Genomic DNA, 16,839 nt, shown 5'->3' on the forward strand with positions numbered 1-16,839 from the left:
TCTAGGAAGGATGCCTTATGTGCCTATTGTATGAGTACCAGCTTATTGAGAACTGCATGCTAGTACAGATTAGTCAGTATGATAGCCAGAATAGTATATGCTTGATTATGTGTAATTAATGCCCGAATGTTGCTTGCCTTGTGCTTTTAGGAGTTCTAGTTGTCTTTCACTAACTAGTAAACGAATATGTTAAGTTACATATTGCAAGGACTAAATAATTTCAGAAGGTTGGGACTAGCCCTATTTCGCAGCTCTTGTTTGAGTCCAACCGTTGTAGGGTAGGATCTCTCATTCGGAGAACTATCTAGTCTGAGTAATATGTAATAGTATTTGCGAGCTAGTTAAGGGAAGAAAGCAGGGACTTCTTATGCAGCTGATGGCGGAGAGTGGGTTGGTGATTACCTAGGGCAAGCCTAGGATGAGATTAGCATGAGATCAGCAGTAGTAGTAGAAGGGACTTGGTGGAGTCGAGGCGGTTCTTGAGGAAAGTACGGATAGATGTGGAAGGTAGTATGGGCCCGTACTACTGAAAGCAGAGGATCCGTACTTGAATCGAGGAAGGCTGAGGCAAGACCAGAGAACTTGTGACAGGTGTGATCCCTCTAGATGTATCAGTATCACTGATGGTTGTGATTATGTGTTGCAGAATGGTGGTACTACGTCCGAGGCCAGCAGTTGGCAGCTCAGGAGAGGGATCGGGTTCGGGTTCAAGTTCCAAACCAGTGGATGAGAGGCTACGCGAGTTCATCGCGTCCGAGATCACTAGAGGCATCCTTGATGCGACCCCGATCATCTTTGGGTCGATCAAGGAAGGGATTGTTGAGCTGATGGAGGATCGCCTCCGGGCGTTCAGGAGCGACATGGCGAACAGCCAGTCAGGATCACGCACACTGTCCTTTAAGGACTTCAGGGGCAGTGGTGCGCCGGATTTCCATGGGACAAAGGACCCCATTGCGTCCAGGCGATGGATTGCAGACATTGAGTCTATACAGTTGACCAGCTTCTGCCCTGAGGGGTTGAAGGTGAGATATGCAGAAGGATGCTTGAGAGATAGGGCCAGGGATTGGTGGGAGTCGGTTGGTGACTCTCTAGGAGCCCCGGCGGTTGAGGCTATGACGTGGCCGGACTTTGTGACTCGGTTCAGAGCGGAGTTTGCACCTGTAGTGGAGCTCCAGCAGTTGGCGAGGGAGTTCTTAGATATGAGACAGACTACGGAGATTGTGGCGGAGATCACCGCCAAGTTCCGGGAGAGGGCATTGCTAGTGCCCCAGTATGCGGGAGATGAGGACATGAGGAGGACCCGCTATCATGACATGCTGCGAGCCGACATTCGGGAGCATGTTAGTTTTTCAGCTTGCCCTACCCTGGAGTCCATGATTGCCAGGGCAAGGGAGAGAGAGATCGATCTGGAGCATGTCCGGAAGAGGAAGGTAGAGGAGGGGCAAACGATTGGGGCTTCGGGGAAGAAGCCCAAGGGATCAAATGGTAGGCCGAAAGGCCAGTCAGGACCAGGCCACTGCAGGAAATGCAGCAGGCCACATGAGGGGGCGTGTAGATTGGGATCGTCGGGCTGCTACAAGTGCGGCAAGACGGGGCACTTGATCAGGGATGGTACCGCCCCTACACCGGTTATTCAGACATCTGAGTTGCTGTGTTTCCACTGCAACCAGAGGGGCCACAAGAAGGCCAGCTGCCCCCAGTTGACAGCAGCAGCAGCGCCAGTGAAGGCGCCAGCACCAGCGACCCTGCGGATTACTGATGGCTGGCAGCGCAAGTCAGAGGCTCCAGTGGTGAGGAGTCGGGCCTTCCAGTTGACTACCGAGGAGGCACGCGCTACACCCGATGTGGTGACGGGTATGACTTCTTGTTTATGCTTTTATGATATGCTGCTGTGTTTTTGATATGTTATGTGTGTGCTCTGTTTAGGATCGTTCCATGTGAATGGTATTCCAGTTCAGGTATTGTTTGATTCGGGTGCTACCCGATCATTTGTCTCTCTTGCGCTTAGCAAGAAGTTCCCTGAGTCTTCGGGCATGTTGGATTGCCCTCTAGAGGTCGAGATTGTAGACGTCCGGTCAGTACGAGTATCTGAGGTCTTCCGAGATTGCGTTTTGAGATTGTTCGAGGAGCGTTACCTGGTAGACCTGGTTCCTATTCCGTTGAGAGGGAACAAGGTGATTATAGGCATGGATTGGCTAAGCCCCAATGGGGCGGTGATCGACTGCGCGCAACAGTTGGTGCGGATCAGGACCCCAAGTGGGGGAGAGCTGGTGATTCAGGGCGAGAGGCCACAGCGAGGACCAGCTTTATGTTCGGCGGCGAGGGCTAGGCGTTACCTTCAGCAGGGTTGCGCAGGATATGTCGCCTATGTAATGGACACCCAAGAGGCGGGTAAGACGTCAGTGAGCGATGTTCCGGTGGTGCGAGACTACGCAGATGTGTTCCCGGAAGAGCTTCCTGGGATTCCCCCGGAGCGTCAGGTGGAGTTCAGGATCGATTTGGTTCCTGGTGCGGCCCCGATTGCCAAGGCGCCGTACCGGTTGGCTCCTCCCGAGATGCAGGAGTTGTCTACGCAACTGTAGGAGCTGCTAGACAAGGAATTTATCAGGCCGAGTAGTTCACCTTGGGGAGCCCCGATCCTGTTTCTCAAGAAGAAGGATGGGTCGCACCGTATGTGCATAGACTACCGGGAGCTGAATAAGGCAACGGTGAAGAACCGTTACCCACTCCCGAGGATTGACGACCTCTTTGACCAGCTGCAGGGAGCATCTTGGTTTTCCAAGATTGATTTGCGCTCAGGTTACCATCAGATGAGGGTCAGAGAGGAGGATGTGCAGAAGACAGCGTTTCAGACTCGCTATGGTCATTACGAGTTCGTGGTGATTCCCTTCGGGCTCACCAATGCTCCTGCCGCGTTCATGGATCTCATGAACCGCGTATGTAGACCGATGCTGGATCGGTCCGTGATAGTATTTATTGACGACATCTTGGTCTATTCCAAGACGCAGGAGCAGCATGAGGAGCATCTGTGAGAGGTTTTGGATACTCTGAGGAGAGAGAGCTTGTACGCTAAGTTCTCCAAGTGTGAGTTCTGGTTGCGCGAGGTGCAGTTTCTTGGGCACCTTGTCATCCAAAACGGTATTCTGGTCGACCCGGCCAAGGTGGAGGCCGTGATGAGATGGGAGGTTCTGAAGTCTCCATCTGAGATTCGGAGTTTCCTGGGTTTAGCCGGCTACTATCGGAGATTCATACAGGATTTCTCCAAGATAGCCGTACCCTTGACACGGCTGACGAAGAAGGCCGTAGTCTTTCGTTGGGGGCCTGAGCAGCAGCCAGCGTTTGAGACACTGAGGCAGAGGTTATGCGAGGCGCCAATTTTAGCCCTGCCAGAGGGCGTAGAGGATTTTGTTGTGTACTGCGACGCGTCTATATCAGGGTTGGGCGCGGTATTGATGCAGAGAGGGCATGTCATCGCCTACGCTTCGAGGCAGCTAAAGCCTCACGAGGTGAACTACCCGACGCATGATTTGGAGCTGGGGGCTGTTGTTTTTGCCCTCAAGATTTGGCGTCATTACCTCTATGGGGTCCGTTGTACCATTTACACGGACCATAAGAGCCTGAGGTATCTCATGGACCAGCCAAATCTAAATATGAGGCAGCGTCGGTGGCTTGATGTGGTAAAGGATTATGATTGTGAGATCCTTTACCACCCGGGGAAGGCCAACGTGGTGGCTGATGCGCTTAGCCGCAAGGCGGCACCGATCAGAGATATCTGCATGCGGATGACAGTAGTGACCCCGTTATTGGAGCAGATCCGAGAGGCTCGACAGGAGGCTATGAAGGAGGAACATCGGAAGAGTGAGCGTATAGTGGGTCAGGTTTCCTCCTTCGACTATGACAGCAGGGGATTATTGACATTACACTGTAGGGTGTGGGTTCCATACCTCGGAGGCGTGCGCCAGGTTTTGATGGAGGAGGCGCACAAATCCCAATTATCCATTCATCCCGGGGCGACGAAGATGTATAGGGATCTTCGTCTTGATTATTGGTGGCCCTGCATGAAGCTGGATGTAGCATGGTATGTGGAGCGGTGCTTGACCTGCAGGAAAGTCAAGGCTGAGCACCAGAGGCCACACGGCAAGATGCAACCGTTGGATATTCCCCTGTGGAAGTGGGAAGATATTACTATGGATTTCATCACCAAGCTTTCCAGGACCGCGCGGGGAGTGGATTCTATATGGGTCATCGTGGATCGGTTGACCAAGAGTCCCCATTTTATACCGATCCAGGAGACCATATCGGCCGAGAAGCTGGCCGATATTTATATTCGATAGGTGGTGGCTCGTCACAGGGTGCCGGTCTCCGTGATTTCTGACAGGGATGTTCGGTTCACTTCTAGGTTTTGGAAGAAATTCCACGACGAGTTGGGTACTCGTCTGCATTTCAGCACCGCCTTTCACCCGCAGACTGATGGCCAGAGCGAGCGGACCATCCAGACTCTAGAAGATATGTTACGGGCGTGTGTGTTAGATTTTGGTGGTAGTTGGGATACTTACCTTCCGTTGGCTAAGTTCTCCTACAACAACAGCTACCACGCGAGTATTGACCGTCCTCCCTTTGAGATGTTATACGGGAGGAAGTGCAGGACCCCGATATGCTGGGGAGAGGTTGGCCAGAGGGTCATGGGGTGCACCGAAGTGGTGCTCAAGACGACGGAGAGGATTCAGCAGGTCAGGAGCAGACTTCAGACTGCACAGAGTCGCCAGAGTAGAAGTAGGCAAACGGATGTTTCTGGGGGGATCTACGGGAGACGGAGACAGGTGGTTAGGCGAGATTCTAACTTCTGGCTCATCGCAATTCCATTTCTTAAAGTGCAAGTCCAGTTTTCTCTTTTTATGAAAGTGAAAGTCAGGTTAGCCCCTTCTTTCAATTCCAAAGATGCTCTCAAATTGCTGTTCAAGATTATTTTACCCTAAGGCTTCTCGCGGTCAGGCAAGCGTGGCAGAGCGTAGCATGTATCCAGCCATATAAGCAGCTGTTTAGTGTATAAGCAATTCTTTAGTGGTCGCACCGGTACGATGGAGGTTGGTTGAAGATGATGTTACGCGGCGTTCAGAACCAGTCTTGAAGTGAATGAATTAGAAAGAACGAAGAAGTAAGGAAATGAGACGACTCTTTCTTGAACTATATTATAAACAGACCTTCCCCTCCACACCAATCACGAGTTTTTCTCCATTCCTCTCATATATCGTCGTAACGCCCTTAATGCTAGGTTTTGAAAAAGACTTTTCATGTCATTCCCATTTAGGTCCGATTCGGATCCCTCCGTTGTTTCCTTTTCCGCAGAAAAGTTATGCCGATAAGCGTCGATCAGACCTGGAGTTTCAGGTTGGGGATATGGTTCTACTGAAGGTGTCGCCATGGAAGGGCGTCATCCGATTCAGGAAGCGGGGCAAGTTGGGCCCCAGGTATATTGGACCTTTCAAGGTCATAGCCCGGGTGGGCAAGGTGGCGTATCGGCTGGACCTGCCAGCCGAACTTAGTCAGATTCATAGCACCTTCCACGTCTCCCAGCTACGGAAATGCCTGGTGGACGACTCGGCAGTGGTACCATTAGAGGACATTCAGGTCGATGATAGTCCGAATTACATTAAGCGGCCTGTAGCGATTCTCGACCGGAAGTCGAAGGATCTGAGGAACAAGAGGGTGGAGCTCGTGAAGGTGCAATGGCAGCACCGGAAGGGGTCGGAATGGACCTGGGAGCCAGTGGATGAGATGATGGAGCATTACCCAGAGCTATTCCAGGATCGAGCAGCAGACTTCGAGGACGAAGTCTAAAATAAATGGGGGAGATTTGTAGCACCTATTTCCTGGTATGTATTTTATTTAAGTAATGTTGCATTTTTGGCCTGGGACTTGGCGAGTTGAAGGCCCAACTCGCCGAGTAGAAGCGGGATGAGAGGCGGGATTTAAGTGATGGACTCGTCGAGTCGGGTCCCAGACTCGACGAGTAGGCTCTGTCTGGACAAAACCCTAATCTGAGGGTTTTCACCCTATTTAAACAACCTTATACAGCCTCCATTGTCCCTTTTTGCTCCCAGAAACCCTCTATAGAAAACCCTAGCCGTTGTTGAAGCAATCTAAGCCATTTTGGTGGATTTTGGTGTTGATAGTCTTAAGAAGGAAGGAGAAAGGCTTGAGGAAACAAGAGGAGACCAGAGGGGTTCGAGTTTGTGCTTCATTTTCAGTCCTCAGAATGTATAAAGTTGCTAACTTGCTTGTTCATTTGCTAGATCCCATTTTGTGGAGATTTAGGGATTTTATAAGCCATTTTAGGTAGCCAACCATGAATGCAAGCATGGTTGGGGACAAGGCTTCGGATCTAGGTCCTTTGACGGGTCACAAGGCAGAAAGTGGGTGCTTTTCCACCCAAGGAAGACTCCATGCAACCCAAGAGCTTGTTTTAGGACCTTTTGGACTCAAAGTCCCATGCATGCACGTAAAGTTTGTAACTTTACGTGCTAGGACGATTGTAGGAGCCTAGATCTATCTTTTGGTCAAGAGTTGTACATCAGAAATCGAGGATTTAGGGTGTGGACGTGACCAACTCGGCGAGTCCGTTCTTGGGACTCGATGAGTCCAAGGCTTTGAGTCCCATATCTGTTGAGGGTCAAAAGGACTCAGTTGGGTGTTAGTAGGGTTGTAGCAGGACAGAAAGAGTGACCCAACGCATTGGACTTCATTTTAGACCTGGAGTTCATGGGACTCGACGAGTGCTAAAACAGACTCGGCGAGTCCAAGGCAATCTCCCAACCCTTGAAGATAAACTCGACGAGTTGTTCATACAACTCGGCGAGTCGAGGACAGGACGTGTTCTTAGGATGAAGACGGACTCGACGAGTGTTCATACCGCTCGGCGAGTCGGATGAAGGTTCATCTGAGGTTGTGTTAGAAGGAGAACTCGTTGAGTCATCGCTAAACTCGACGAGTAGGGACGTGGAAGAGGACAGCTGAGGGGGTAGGGACTCGACGAGTTGTCGACCCAACTCGGCGAGTCGGGTCAACTGGAAGTTGACTTTGACCTTGACCTTGACTTTGACTTTGACTTGGATTTGGTCTGGGGTGAAATAGTCATTTTACCCTAAGGGTAGATATCGGGATTCTGATTAAGTGTTTTGTGGGGATTATAGCCGGAGGACTTCCGGAGCAGCAGCAGTCAGAGATTCCCAGCACAGATATTCAGCATCTACTCGTTTGAGGTGAGTTACCTTCCAGTAGCGGTGGGTCTACGGCCACAATGCCGGCCCACCAGCAGGAGTTGTATGTTAGATGATTGTCTTTGTGATATCATCTAGGTTTGCTACTACCTGATATGTTATATGCTGGCATGATATGTTATATGTGATAGTAGTAGAGTTCGGTTGTTAGGACCGAAGGGTAGGTCAGACACCCCAGATATGTCTGACAGTATGTGATGATATGTTTATATGCTGGCATGATATGTTATATGTAATAGTGGTAGTAGGAGGGGAATAGTCCCCAAGTTCGGTTGTTAGGACCGAAGGGCAGTTCGGACACCCCAGATATGTCTGATAGTATGTTATGTTGTGATATATGTGATAGTAGCAGTAGGGGGTGGAATAGTCCCCGAGGGTTGGTTGTTAGGACCGATGGGTAGGTCAGCACCCCAGAATGGCTTGACATGGGTAGGTCAGCACCCCAGAATGGCTTGACACGGGTAGGTCGGCACCCCAGCATGGCCGTATCGGGTAGGTCGGGCACCCCAGAATTGCCCGGCAGAATGTATGTTATGTGATTGTATGGATGTGGTACGATGAGGGAACTCACTAAGCTTCGTGCTTATAGTTTTCAGTTTTGTTTCAGGTACCTCTTCATTGAAGGGGAAGGAGTCGGCGCGGTAGCTGCACATCATACACACACCCCAGATTCCGCATTATGAGTTTCATTGGGATTGTGCTCTGACATTATCACTATTTATGATTTGGATTTTCAGACATTATACATAGTTTTATGAGATGTTATGATTTGACAATGTTTTCCTTCCGAATGTTTTAATTAAAGTAATTTATAAAAAATGAAATTTTTGGGCGTGTAATTGGGATGTTACATGAAGGGAGACGAAGGGATTTTTCTTGGCTACTCTCTTACCTCCAAGGCATATAGGGTTCTAAATAAAAGATCAAAGAAGATAGAAGAAACCTATTATGTCACATTTGATGACAATTATGTGAAGAAACTTCAATCCAGTGAAAGTCCAATGGAGGAGATCTTTCCACAAACAGGTCAAGTCATGGCTCCTATATCAAATTTGTTTGAAGAGTACATGTTTCTCTTTGATGAACCGGAGAATGCAATTCTTTCTGAAGCGAAAGCGGATGATAACAAGGTTGACAACCTGAAGGAGATAATTAACGAAGCTGCAAAAGCCATGGAAAGCGAACCTCAAGGTCCAAGCGAACCCAAAGGTCCTAGCGAACCCAAAGGTCCTAGCAAACCCAAAAGTCCAAGCGAACCCACAAATAACCACACCACTTTCCAGGGGGAGGGTTCGTCTACAGCAAACCGATCTGATTCGCCTTTTCACGGGGAGAACCCATCTCCAACAATGAACCATGAAAGTCCAACCGAGGGGGAGAATTCTGACCCTGATGTTGAATTTGCTTCATCATTCGAGGGGGAGAATGGCAATACGAATAATGACAATGCTCAGTCAGAATTTGAGAAGAAGTCAATGCCGAATTGGATCCTGCTTATTATCCTAACTACACTCCTCTCACAAAGTGGACAAAAGATCATCCGAAAACTCAAATAATTGGTGAATCATCTGAGGGAGTTCTTACACGCTCTCAACTAAAAGCGAAGCAAACAACTCTATTCTCTCAAGTGGAATTCTGCATGTTTAATTTGTTTGTCTCCAAGATTGAGCCGAAAATAGTGAACACTGCACTTGATCACTCTGATTGGGTATAGGCTATGCAAGACGAACTCAATGAGTTTGAGCGAAACCGAGTCTGGAGACTGATTCCTACACCAAAGGATGCATCTGTGGTTGGATTAAAATGGGTATTCAGGAACAAGATGGACAAAGAAAGGAACGTGATACGCAACAAGGCAAGGCTAGTGGTCAAGGGATATTGTCAAGAAGAAGGTATAGATTATGAAGAAACCTTCGCCCCTGTAGCAAGGTTGGAATCAGTTCGGATCTTTCTGGCATACGCTGCTCACAAGAATTTCGAAGTTTTTCAAATGGACGTCAAGTGTGCATTCTTGAATGGAGAACTAGAAGAGACTGTATATGTGGAGCAAGCACCGGGTTTTGTAAACGATAAGTATCCTGATCATTTCTATATTCTGGATAAAGCGGTTTATGGTCTAAAGCAAGCTCCTAGAGCCTGGTATGAAACACTAACTCGCTTTCTTAAAATGTCAAAATTCAAACAAGGTTCGGTTGACCCAACCTTCTTTTGCAAGAAAGAGGGTAACCATTTAATGATCGTCCAAATCTATGTCGATGACATCATCTTCGGTTCTACGAATCCTAGCTTAACGGCTGAATTCAGGAAGTTGATGGAGACTAAATTTGAGATGAGTTCAATGGGTCCGATTAACTTTTTCCTTGGACTGAACATAAGACAGGGACCAGAAGGCATATTCATTAATCAGGAGGATTACACGAAGACTCTACTGGCGAAGTTCGGTATGATGGGAGATTCTAAAGTAAAGGTTCCAATGGCATTCGGAACGAAGCTAACACCATCTCTGGATAAACCAGCTGCTGATATGACCCTCTATCGTCAAATGATAGGGTCTCTAATGTATCTAACAGCTAGTAGACCAGATATTATGTTTTCCGTCTGTTATTGTGCCAGGTTCCAAGCTAATCCACGCGAACCTCATATGATGGCTGTGAAAAATATCTTCAGATATTTGAAGCGAACCTCGTCTCTTGGTCTTTGGTACCCCGCGAAATCAGGTTTCTTTGTTCAAGCATTCTCTGATGCCGATCTTGGAGGATGTGGTCTAGACCGAAAGAGCACAACTGGCGGGTGTCAATTCCTTGATGGAAAACTCGTTAGCTGGCAATCCAAGAAACAAACGTGCGTCTCTCTTTCTACGGCCGAAGCTGAATACATCGTCGTTGCGTCTTGCACTTCAAAGGTAATATGGATACAAAGTCAACTTAGAGACTATGGCCTAAACATGAAGAAAATTGCCCTCTATTGTGACTCAGAAAGTGCTATTCGGATATGTCAGAACCCAGTGCAACACTCTAAAATGAAACATATATCACTGAGATACCACTTCATCAAGGATCACGTAGAAGATGGTAACCTTGAAATCCACTTTGTTCGATCCGTTGATCAGTTAGCTGACTTCTTCACGAAGGCCTTACCAGAAGCAAGCTTTAATAAAATACTCCAAGTCTTGGGAATGATGGAAGCTGAATCAGTTCCGAAACCACTTTCGCCTAATTAAAATTGGACAAGTGAAATAGAGCGAACGCTCGGTCTATTTCAGTTCCAGATTTTTCGGGAACCGAAATGCACCGAACGCTCGGTCCATTTCGCTTCATCACTCCAAAGGTAAAGTTTTGGTTGTATACTCTGTACACTATGTATACCTTTTCTCAATTCATTTTATGCTTTTCATTTCTTTTCATAAAATCCAAAAATATTTTCTTTTCTGTTTTTATTTTCTTTTCAGAAAAATCATAAAATCCAAAAATATTTTCTTTTCTGTTTTTATTTCTTTTTCAGAAAAATTCAAAATGATCAAAAATATTTTACTTTGTGTTTAGTTTTATTTCGTTTCTTTTCCAAAATAAAATCAAAATACCAAAAATATCACACTGAAAGGACTCTTGGAAGACTACCACTGATGGAACTGGGGCAGGTATAACAATCTTTATCTCTGTACTAGCTACGTGTCCCTAGAAGCATGTTGTTGCATGTTGTCCAAAGCCTCGACGACTCTAAGTGAAGCCTTACTGATTCGACGACTCTAAGTGAAGCCTTACTGATTCAATATATACAAAATGTTTCTTCCCAATAAGGCTGCTAAAATCACTCAAGTCATGAGCTACCTTACTCTTCTCATACTAGGTTAAGAGTTTTCTGCTCGGTCCTTACTATTTAGCAGAGGTACTTTCGGTTCTTTAACCACCTTCACACTTTTCTCCATCACATTTCGGTTCATCATCGTAACCCTTGAGACTCTTAGAATTTACCACTGAGGTTTATGGTTACACAACATCTGTGTTTATGATCTTAGTTTCGTCAACCACGATCTAAGTGAAACCAAAAATCCAACACCTACAATGAATTGATGGTGAACAATCACACGTTCTAACTTTCACCCACATATTAACGAAACCACTTTAGTGGGAGGTACCAAGAAATCTCTTTTTATTTTTGAGCCATCTTTATGAAATTGTCTCACACCAAGACTTTTCTGCCCAAGAGATCTAGTTTATTTTTGTTTTCGAGATTTCTACAATATCACCAAGTCACTGAAAATTGATCAAACCTACTTGTTTTATAGGCTACACTGGTCTCACAAGTACTTCATCTAACTTTCGGTCTTATATCAAGTTCCGTAGTTCGATTGAAGCGAAAGCCACCCTAATAACCTTATACTGAAAAGATGCCTTTCAATGCTTCTTAATAAGCATATGATTGTATTTTAACGGGAAACCACACAGACAATTCTAAGTCTCTCTTGACTTTGAAGGAAGAGATTCGTGCCCGGGATCCACAGTTTTGTGTCTTAATTGACATCACTTATATCCCACATACACTTTGTTTTATTCCTTTTCTTTGGCACACTCTTGCACGAAGATCTTTATGATTTTCCACAAGTCTTAATCATGGTACTAATGGCTATATATCAGATCTATAGTTTCGGTTCAATATGTTATGATGTTAGACTATGGTTGGGAGCGAAGGCTAGTCAATACCAATGAAAGTGAAATGGTGAGTTCATATTTCAAAGGGAATTTGAACAGTTTTAAAATTCAAGAGGCGGTGAATGGATAAGACTTTAAAAAGGCGCGTGAATTTGAACTGTTTCCTTTTCTTACGCCGCCTGACACAATTGACACACTTTTCGGGGTAACAGTTGTCAAATCACGCTTTTTTAGGCGTCGCTTTAGAAAATCACGCAATCATCATTCCAGATTTTTCTCTCTCATGGTAATCGTATAAAGGGTTTTCTCACCTCACTTTTACCTCTTTACCACTTACAAAATCCTCTCGAGCATTAAATGACGATTTCTCTCTACTGTTCATCTTCTTCACTTCAAGCTTCAATAATGGCTGACTCTTCCTCCATTCAAGAACAAAGCGCACACTCCACGCTTCTCACCATCAAGCCAAATCAAAACCTGATCATCGAACTTTCTCCTTATCTGTATGATCCTTACATGCTTCAGGTGGTTGAATGTCTCAAATATTCACCACTCGTAATTGCTCTCACCAAGGTTGAATCTGTTCCGATGTCTCTCTTGTCTCAAATATATTCATCGGCTTCATACGACAAAGCTAAGGACATGATTTTCTTTGAGATTTTTGATCAGAAGACTTCGATTTCAAAGGTTAGGTTTTGCTCATTACTAGGGCTTCTCATCAACCACTCCATGATCAATCCAGACTCGATCAGCACGACTCAGCTCTTCACCATGTTCTACGATATGGGGTACACTGAAGTTCTTACAACAGTGACAAAATTCAAGAAGTCATGCCTTCCTCCACAATGGAATGGTCTATTTACTCTTCTTTTCAAGGGTTTATCGGAGAGGGTTGCAGGGTCTGACGGGGCAAGCAAAGCATTTATGACTCTCCTCTATGGTCATTACTATGGGATCAACATGGATTATGGGTCTATTCTCTGGACTCAACTGGTATAAAGCCTAACCTCATCTTCTCGTTATTCTGAAATCTCTTGTGGCAGGTTTTGGACCTTGGTTACTCAATAGGCAATGGAGAAATTTCACATTCCAGTAATGGCAGACTCTTTGAAGTCATCAATTGCCACTTTTCACACGAGAAAGATTATTGTCTCAGATCCAACCAAATTTCTATTCATCGGTTCGATTCCTGAGTCCATGTACCACTGTGTTTCTGGGGAAAGCAAGCTCATTCGTGAATACAAGAAGCTTCCTCCTACGGGTCCAAGGCAGCTCTCCCCTGAAATGCAACAATCGATGGATGCCGCTGATAAACCAGCGAAACGAGGGAAGAAGGGCGAGCAACAAAAAAGCGAGAAGGAAGGACCATCTTCTAAACCCGCTGCGCCTAAAAAGTGAAAGTCAGAACAAGCAGCTCCTTCCGCTCCTAAGAAGCGAAAGATCAAGAAAAAGGCGCCCAAGCCAAAGGCTCCGTCATCAAGTGATTCAGAGTACATTCCCTCTGACCAACAACCTGAACAAGAGTCAAGCGATAGTGAACATTCTCAAGATGAGAGTTCGCTCCGAGAAGATTCGCCTCTACCTTCACCGGCTCATCAGGGTAACCGAAAATCACCTCCTCTCTCTCCTACTCGCTCTGTTCCTATAACTATTGATCCATGCCCTCCTCCAATCTCTTCTACAACTGCAACTTCTATACCAATACCAACACCCTTGTTCAACGAAATTACCACCACTACCACTACTCCAACCGAACCTCAAGTTCGTGTCAACATATCTGATACGGGGGCACCTACTTCAGGGACTGAAACCCTGATTACCTCTACACCTCTATCTCCACCTCACTCAAACGAATCTGACACCATTCTCGGTGGGGAGGATGCTGACTTTGATTCCTTCTATTTTAGCCCCTGCAGAGTTCAAAGTGATGATGATGATGATGCTCCTGTAACGAAACGGAATTTAAAGGATCTTAACGTGAAACCTGACAATCTTATTGCTTCTGCATCTTCCTCTTCTACTACTGAATACTCAGAAGCAGCGGTCAAAGCTCTGTTCTCTACTTTGGTCAAAGAGCATCAGGACTCAATAGATAAAGCTACTAAAGCTGTGGATGCTTCTACTTCTTCTTGTCAGAAAGCGACCGAAAATGTCGCACAAATAATTTCAGATGCTCAAGTGTTTTTGGATTCTCTCCAGGAAGCTGCTCAAAAGAATGCCAATATGGTGAATGCTACGATTAAGGAACTCACCTCTACACTTCAGGAGGAGCATAAGCATTTTGAAAGCATTCGAACGGGAATTCAAGCTGATAATGCACAATTCGTATCTTCAGTTAAGGCTCGTCTTGATCAACTCCAGACCGAGCTAGCTGTGGAAAACAAAGTCATGGATGAACTGGATCGTCGCACTGCTCAACTCAAAACTCAGACCTTGAAGCTCACTCTGGCAACCAAGGAAATTGATGGTCTCAAATCCGAAAGAGCAGTTATCAAAAGTTGTGTTGGTGATGTGCACTCTCTTTTGTCCAACCTCCTAGAGGCACATGATTCGGTTCTTACTCTCACCGTCCGACGACACTTAGCTGAAAAGCTGAGACCTGCTCTTGAAATGTTGAGACGAATAGAAGGTGTTCCGGAGACTGTTGTCCCTCCGAAACAAGGGGGAGAGGCAAGTCAGAATCAACCCCCACAACCTTCAACAAGCAAACCTGTTCAAATCTTTGCACAACCGAAAGTCACCACCGAACCGAAGGGTAATGAAGCTTCGGGTTCTAGTGTGAAGGACAAAAACAAAAAGATAGTTGGTGACAGTGATGAGGAAGAAACTGAAGAAGATGCTCTCAAAAGATAGCAACGTGATCGAGAGCTTGACGAAAATCTTCGCATCGCAAGAGAAGAAGAAGAGAGGGAAAGAAAAAGAAAAGAAGCTCATGACGCATTGGAAAGTAGAAAAACTCTATTTCCTTTGTGGACATTGGAGAACAGAGGCGAGTCTACCTGTATCTAAAGGGTGTCCTGGGACACCCCTTAGTTCTAAATTTTATTTACTAGATATAGCATAATTTTTCTGGGACACCTGTTGGCAAAACAAATTGGACACCCTTGATAGTAACAAAGAAAAAAAATAAACGATATTTGACAATCATAATCTATTTTCAATCTTTACAACTTTTAAAAAACTTAAGAGCAAAAAAATAGGGGTTGATTAAGCAACAAAATATTTTACGAAAATATAATAACAAATATTCTTTCAAACCCAAGACTAATCTAATTTAAATGTAGAAAAATATAGAAATGGAAAAACAAAAAACCTAAAAAAAAAATTACGATTTTGTGGATTAGCCGCTGTCAAAGTTCCTTCTTCTTTCTCAACTTTGGATTGCCACCGACTGCCGACTTCTTTAGTGTTGCCGATAATCACGTTTTGGTCGCCTCTGTTCTTTAGTGGCCGCAAACTGTCTTGAACAGTTCTTGGTGTCAAAGGTTTGGACTTCTAATTGTCTTTAACCTTCGTCGCCGGTTGCATCCATACGATCTTCGTCGCCGGCCCGTTATCGAACCAGACGGAATTGAAGAACATGCGGCCGTCGACTTCTTCTCAGCATTCCATTTACTTTTGGGTAAACCTTTTAGTCTTTTATATCTCGTTTTATTTAGAATTGTTATATGGTGTAGAAACTAGAAACAATAAAGTGGGCATAGGTCACTGTATATATATGAGAAGTCATTGTCTATGCCTCTATGGAAAAGTTATAGTTTGTTCACCTGCTCTTGCTTTTGTTATTGTGTATGTCAGGCAAATTGTCTTTATTTGTTTAATAAAGAATTAGACCAATAGGCTAGGCATCTCAATTATCAAATTACTTTTACATATTTCATTTATATAGTTTGTTTTATTTATATAACTTTTACATATTTCATTTGTAGCGGTTGTTTTGATTATTTATTTATATGAGTAAATATTTATTTTATCATTTTAGGCATAATGTTGATGTATTATAAAAAAAAGATGAAAGAAGGTCATTTATATAAGATATATTTATATAGCTTATTTCATTTATATAACATGTTCTGTAATATATTTTTATTAGATCTATATATTTATTTGTAGCAGTTGTAATTATTATTTATTTAGATGAGTAATTATTTATTTTATCATTTTAGGCATAATGTTGAGGTATTATAAAAAAAAGGGTGAAACAAGCTCTTTATCTCATGATCATGGCAATTCACAACAAAACGATGAACAACAAACACCTTCTTCAAAATATAAAGTTGATTTAAACACACTTCCTGCGGATCCCGGAGAAAGGCCAAGCATGGAAATTTATCATGTAAATCAACGAGATGAGATTAGAAGATCCTACTTACAAAAAGGGCCTTATCAACTGCGAACTCATTCTTTCCAACAAAGAGAGATTGGAGGAAAACTTCGTAGATTTGTTCCCTCTTGGTTTGATGATCACAAATACTGGCTAGAGTACAGTGTTAAACTTGAAGCCGCATTTTGTTTATGTTGTTATCTATTTAAATATGAGATTAAAAACCAAGGTGGTTCAGATCATTTTGTAAAAAATGGATTTAATACTTGGAACAAGAGAACGAGTCTAAATCATCACGAAGATGGAAGTCCACATAATATGGCAATCCAAAAGTGTCAAAATCTGATGAACCAAAGACAATCCATAGCTACTGCTTTTGATAAGAAAACTGATTTGATGAAGACCAACCAACGCATCAGATTAAATGCTTCTATAGATTGTATTAGATTCTTACTGCGACAAGGGTTAGCTTTTCGAGGTCATGATGAAAGTGAAGACTCGACTAATAGAGGCAACTTTCTTGACTTCTTCAGTTCTATGCTGATCGAAATGATAAAGTGGGTGGTGTTGTTTTAAAGAATGCTCCTAA

The 16,839-nt window shown here is 44.6% G+C and overlaps 1 protein-coding gene across 1 annotated transcript; it reads left to right on the forward strand.

The window, feature by feature from the left end:
* The first annotated feature begins 16,097 nt into the window (after positions 1-16,097).
* On the forward strand, positions 16,098-16,826 carry LOC145114134 (uncharacterized). The gene has a single exon (XM_079050137.1). It carries the CDS (start codon positions 16,098-16,100, stop codon positions 16,824-16,826), a length of 729 nt encoding a protein of 242 aa, XP_078906263.1.
* Positions 16,827-16,839: the final 13 nt, after the last annotated feature.

The sequence above is a fragment of the Lactuca virosa genome, chromosome 5 (assembly GCF_052849685.1).
Source record: "Lactuca virosa cultivar CGN04683 chromosome 5, Lactuca_virosa_CGN04683_v6, whole genome shotgun sequence".
Lineage (NCBI taxonomy): Eukaryota > Viridiplantae > Streptophyta > Magnoliopsida > Asterales > Asteraceae > Lactuca > Lactuca virosa.

Excerpts from the sequence above, each read along its gene's own strand:
- LOC145114134 (XM_079050137.1), top strand. The coding sequence starts at position 16,098 with ATGTTGAGGTATTATAAAAAAAAGGGTGAAACAAGCTCTTTATCTCAT.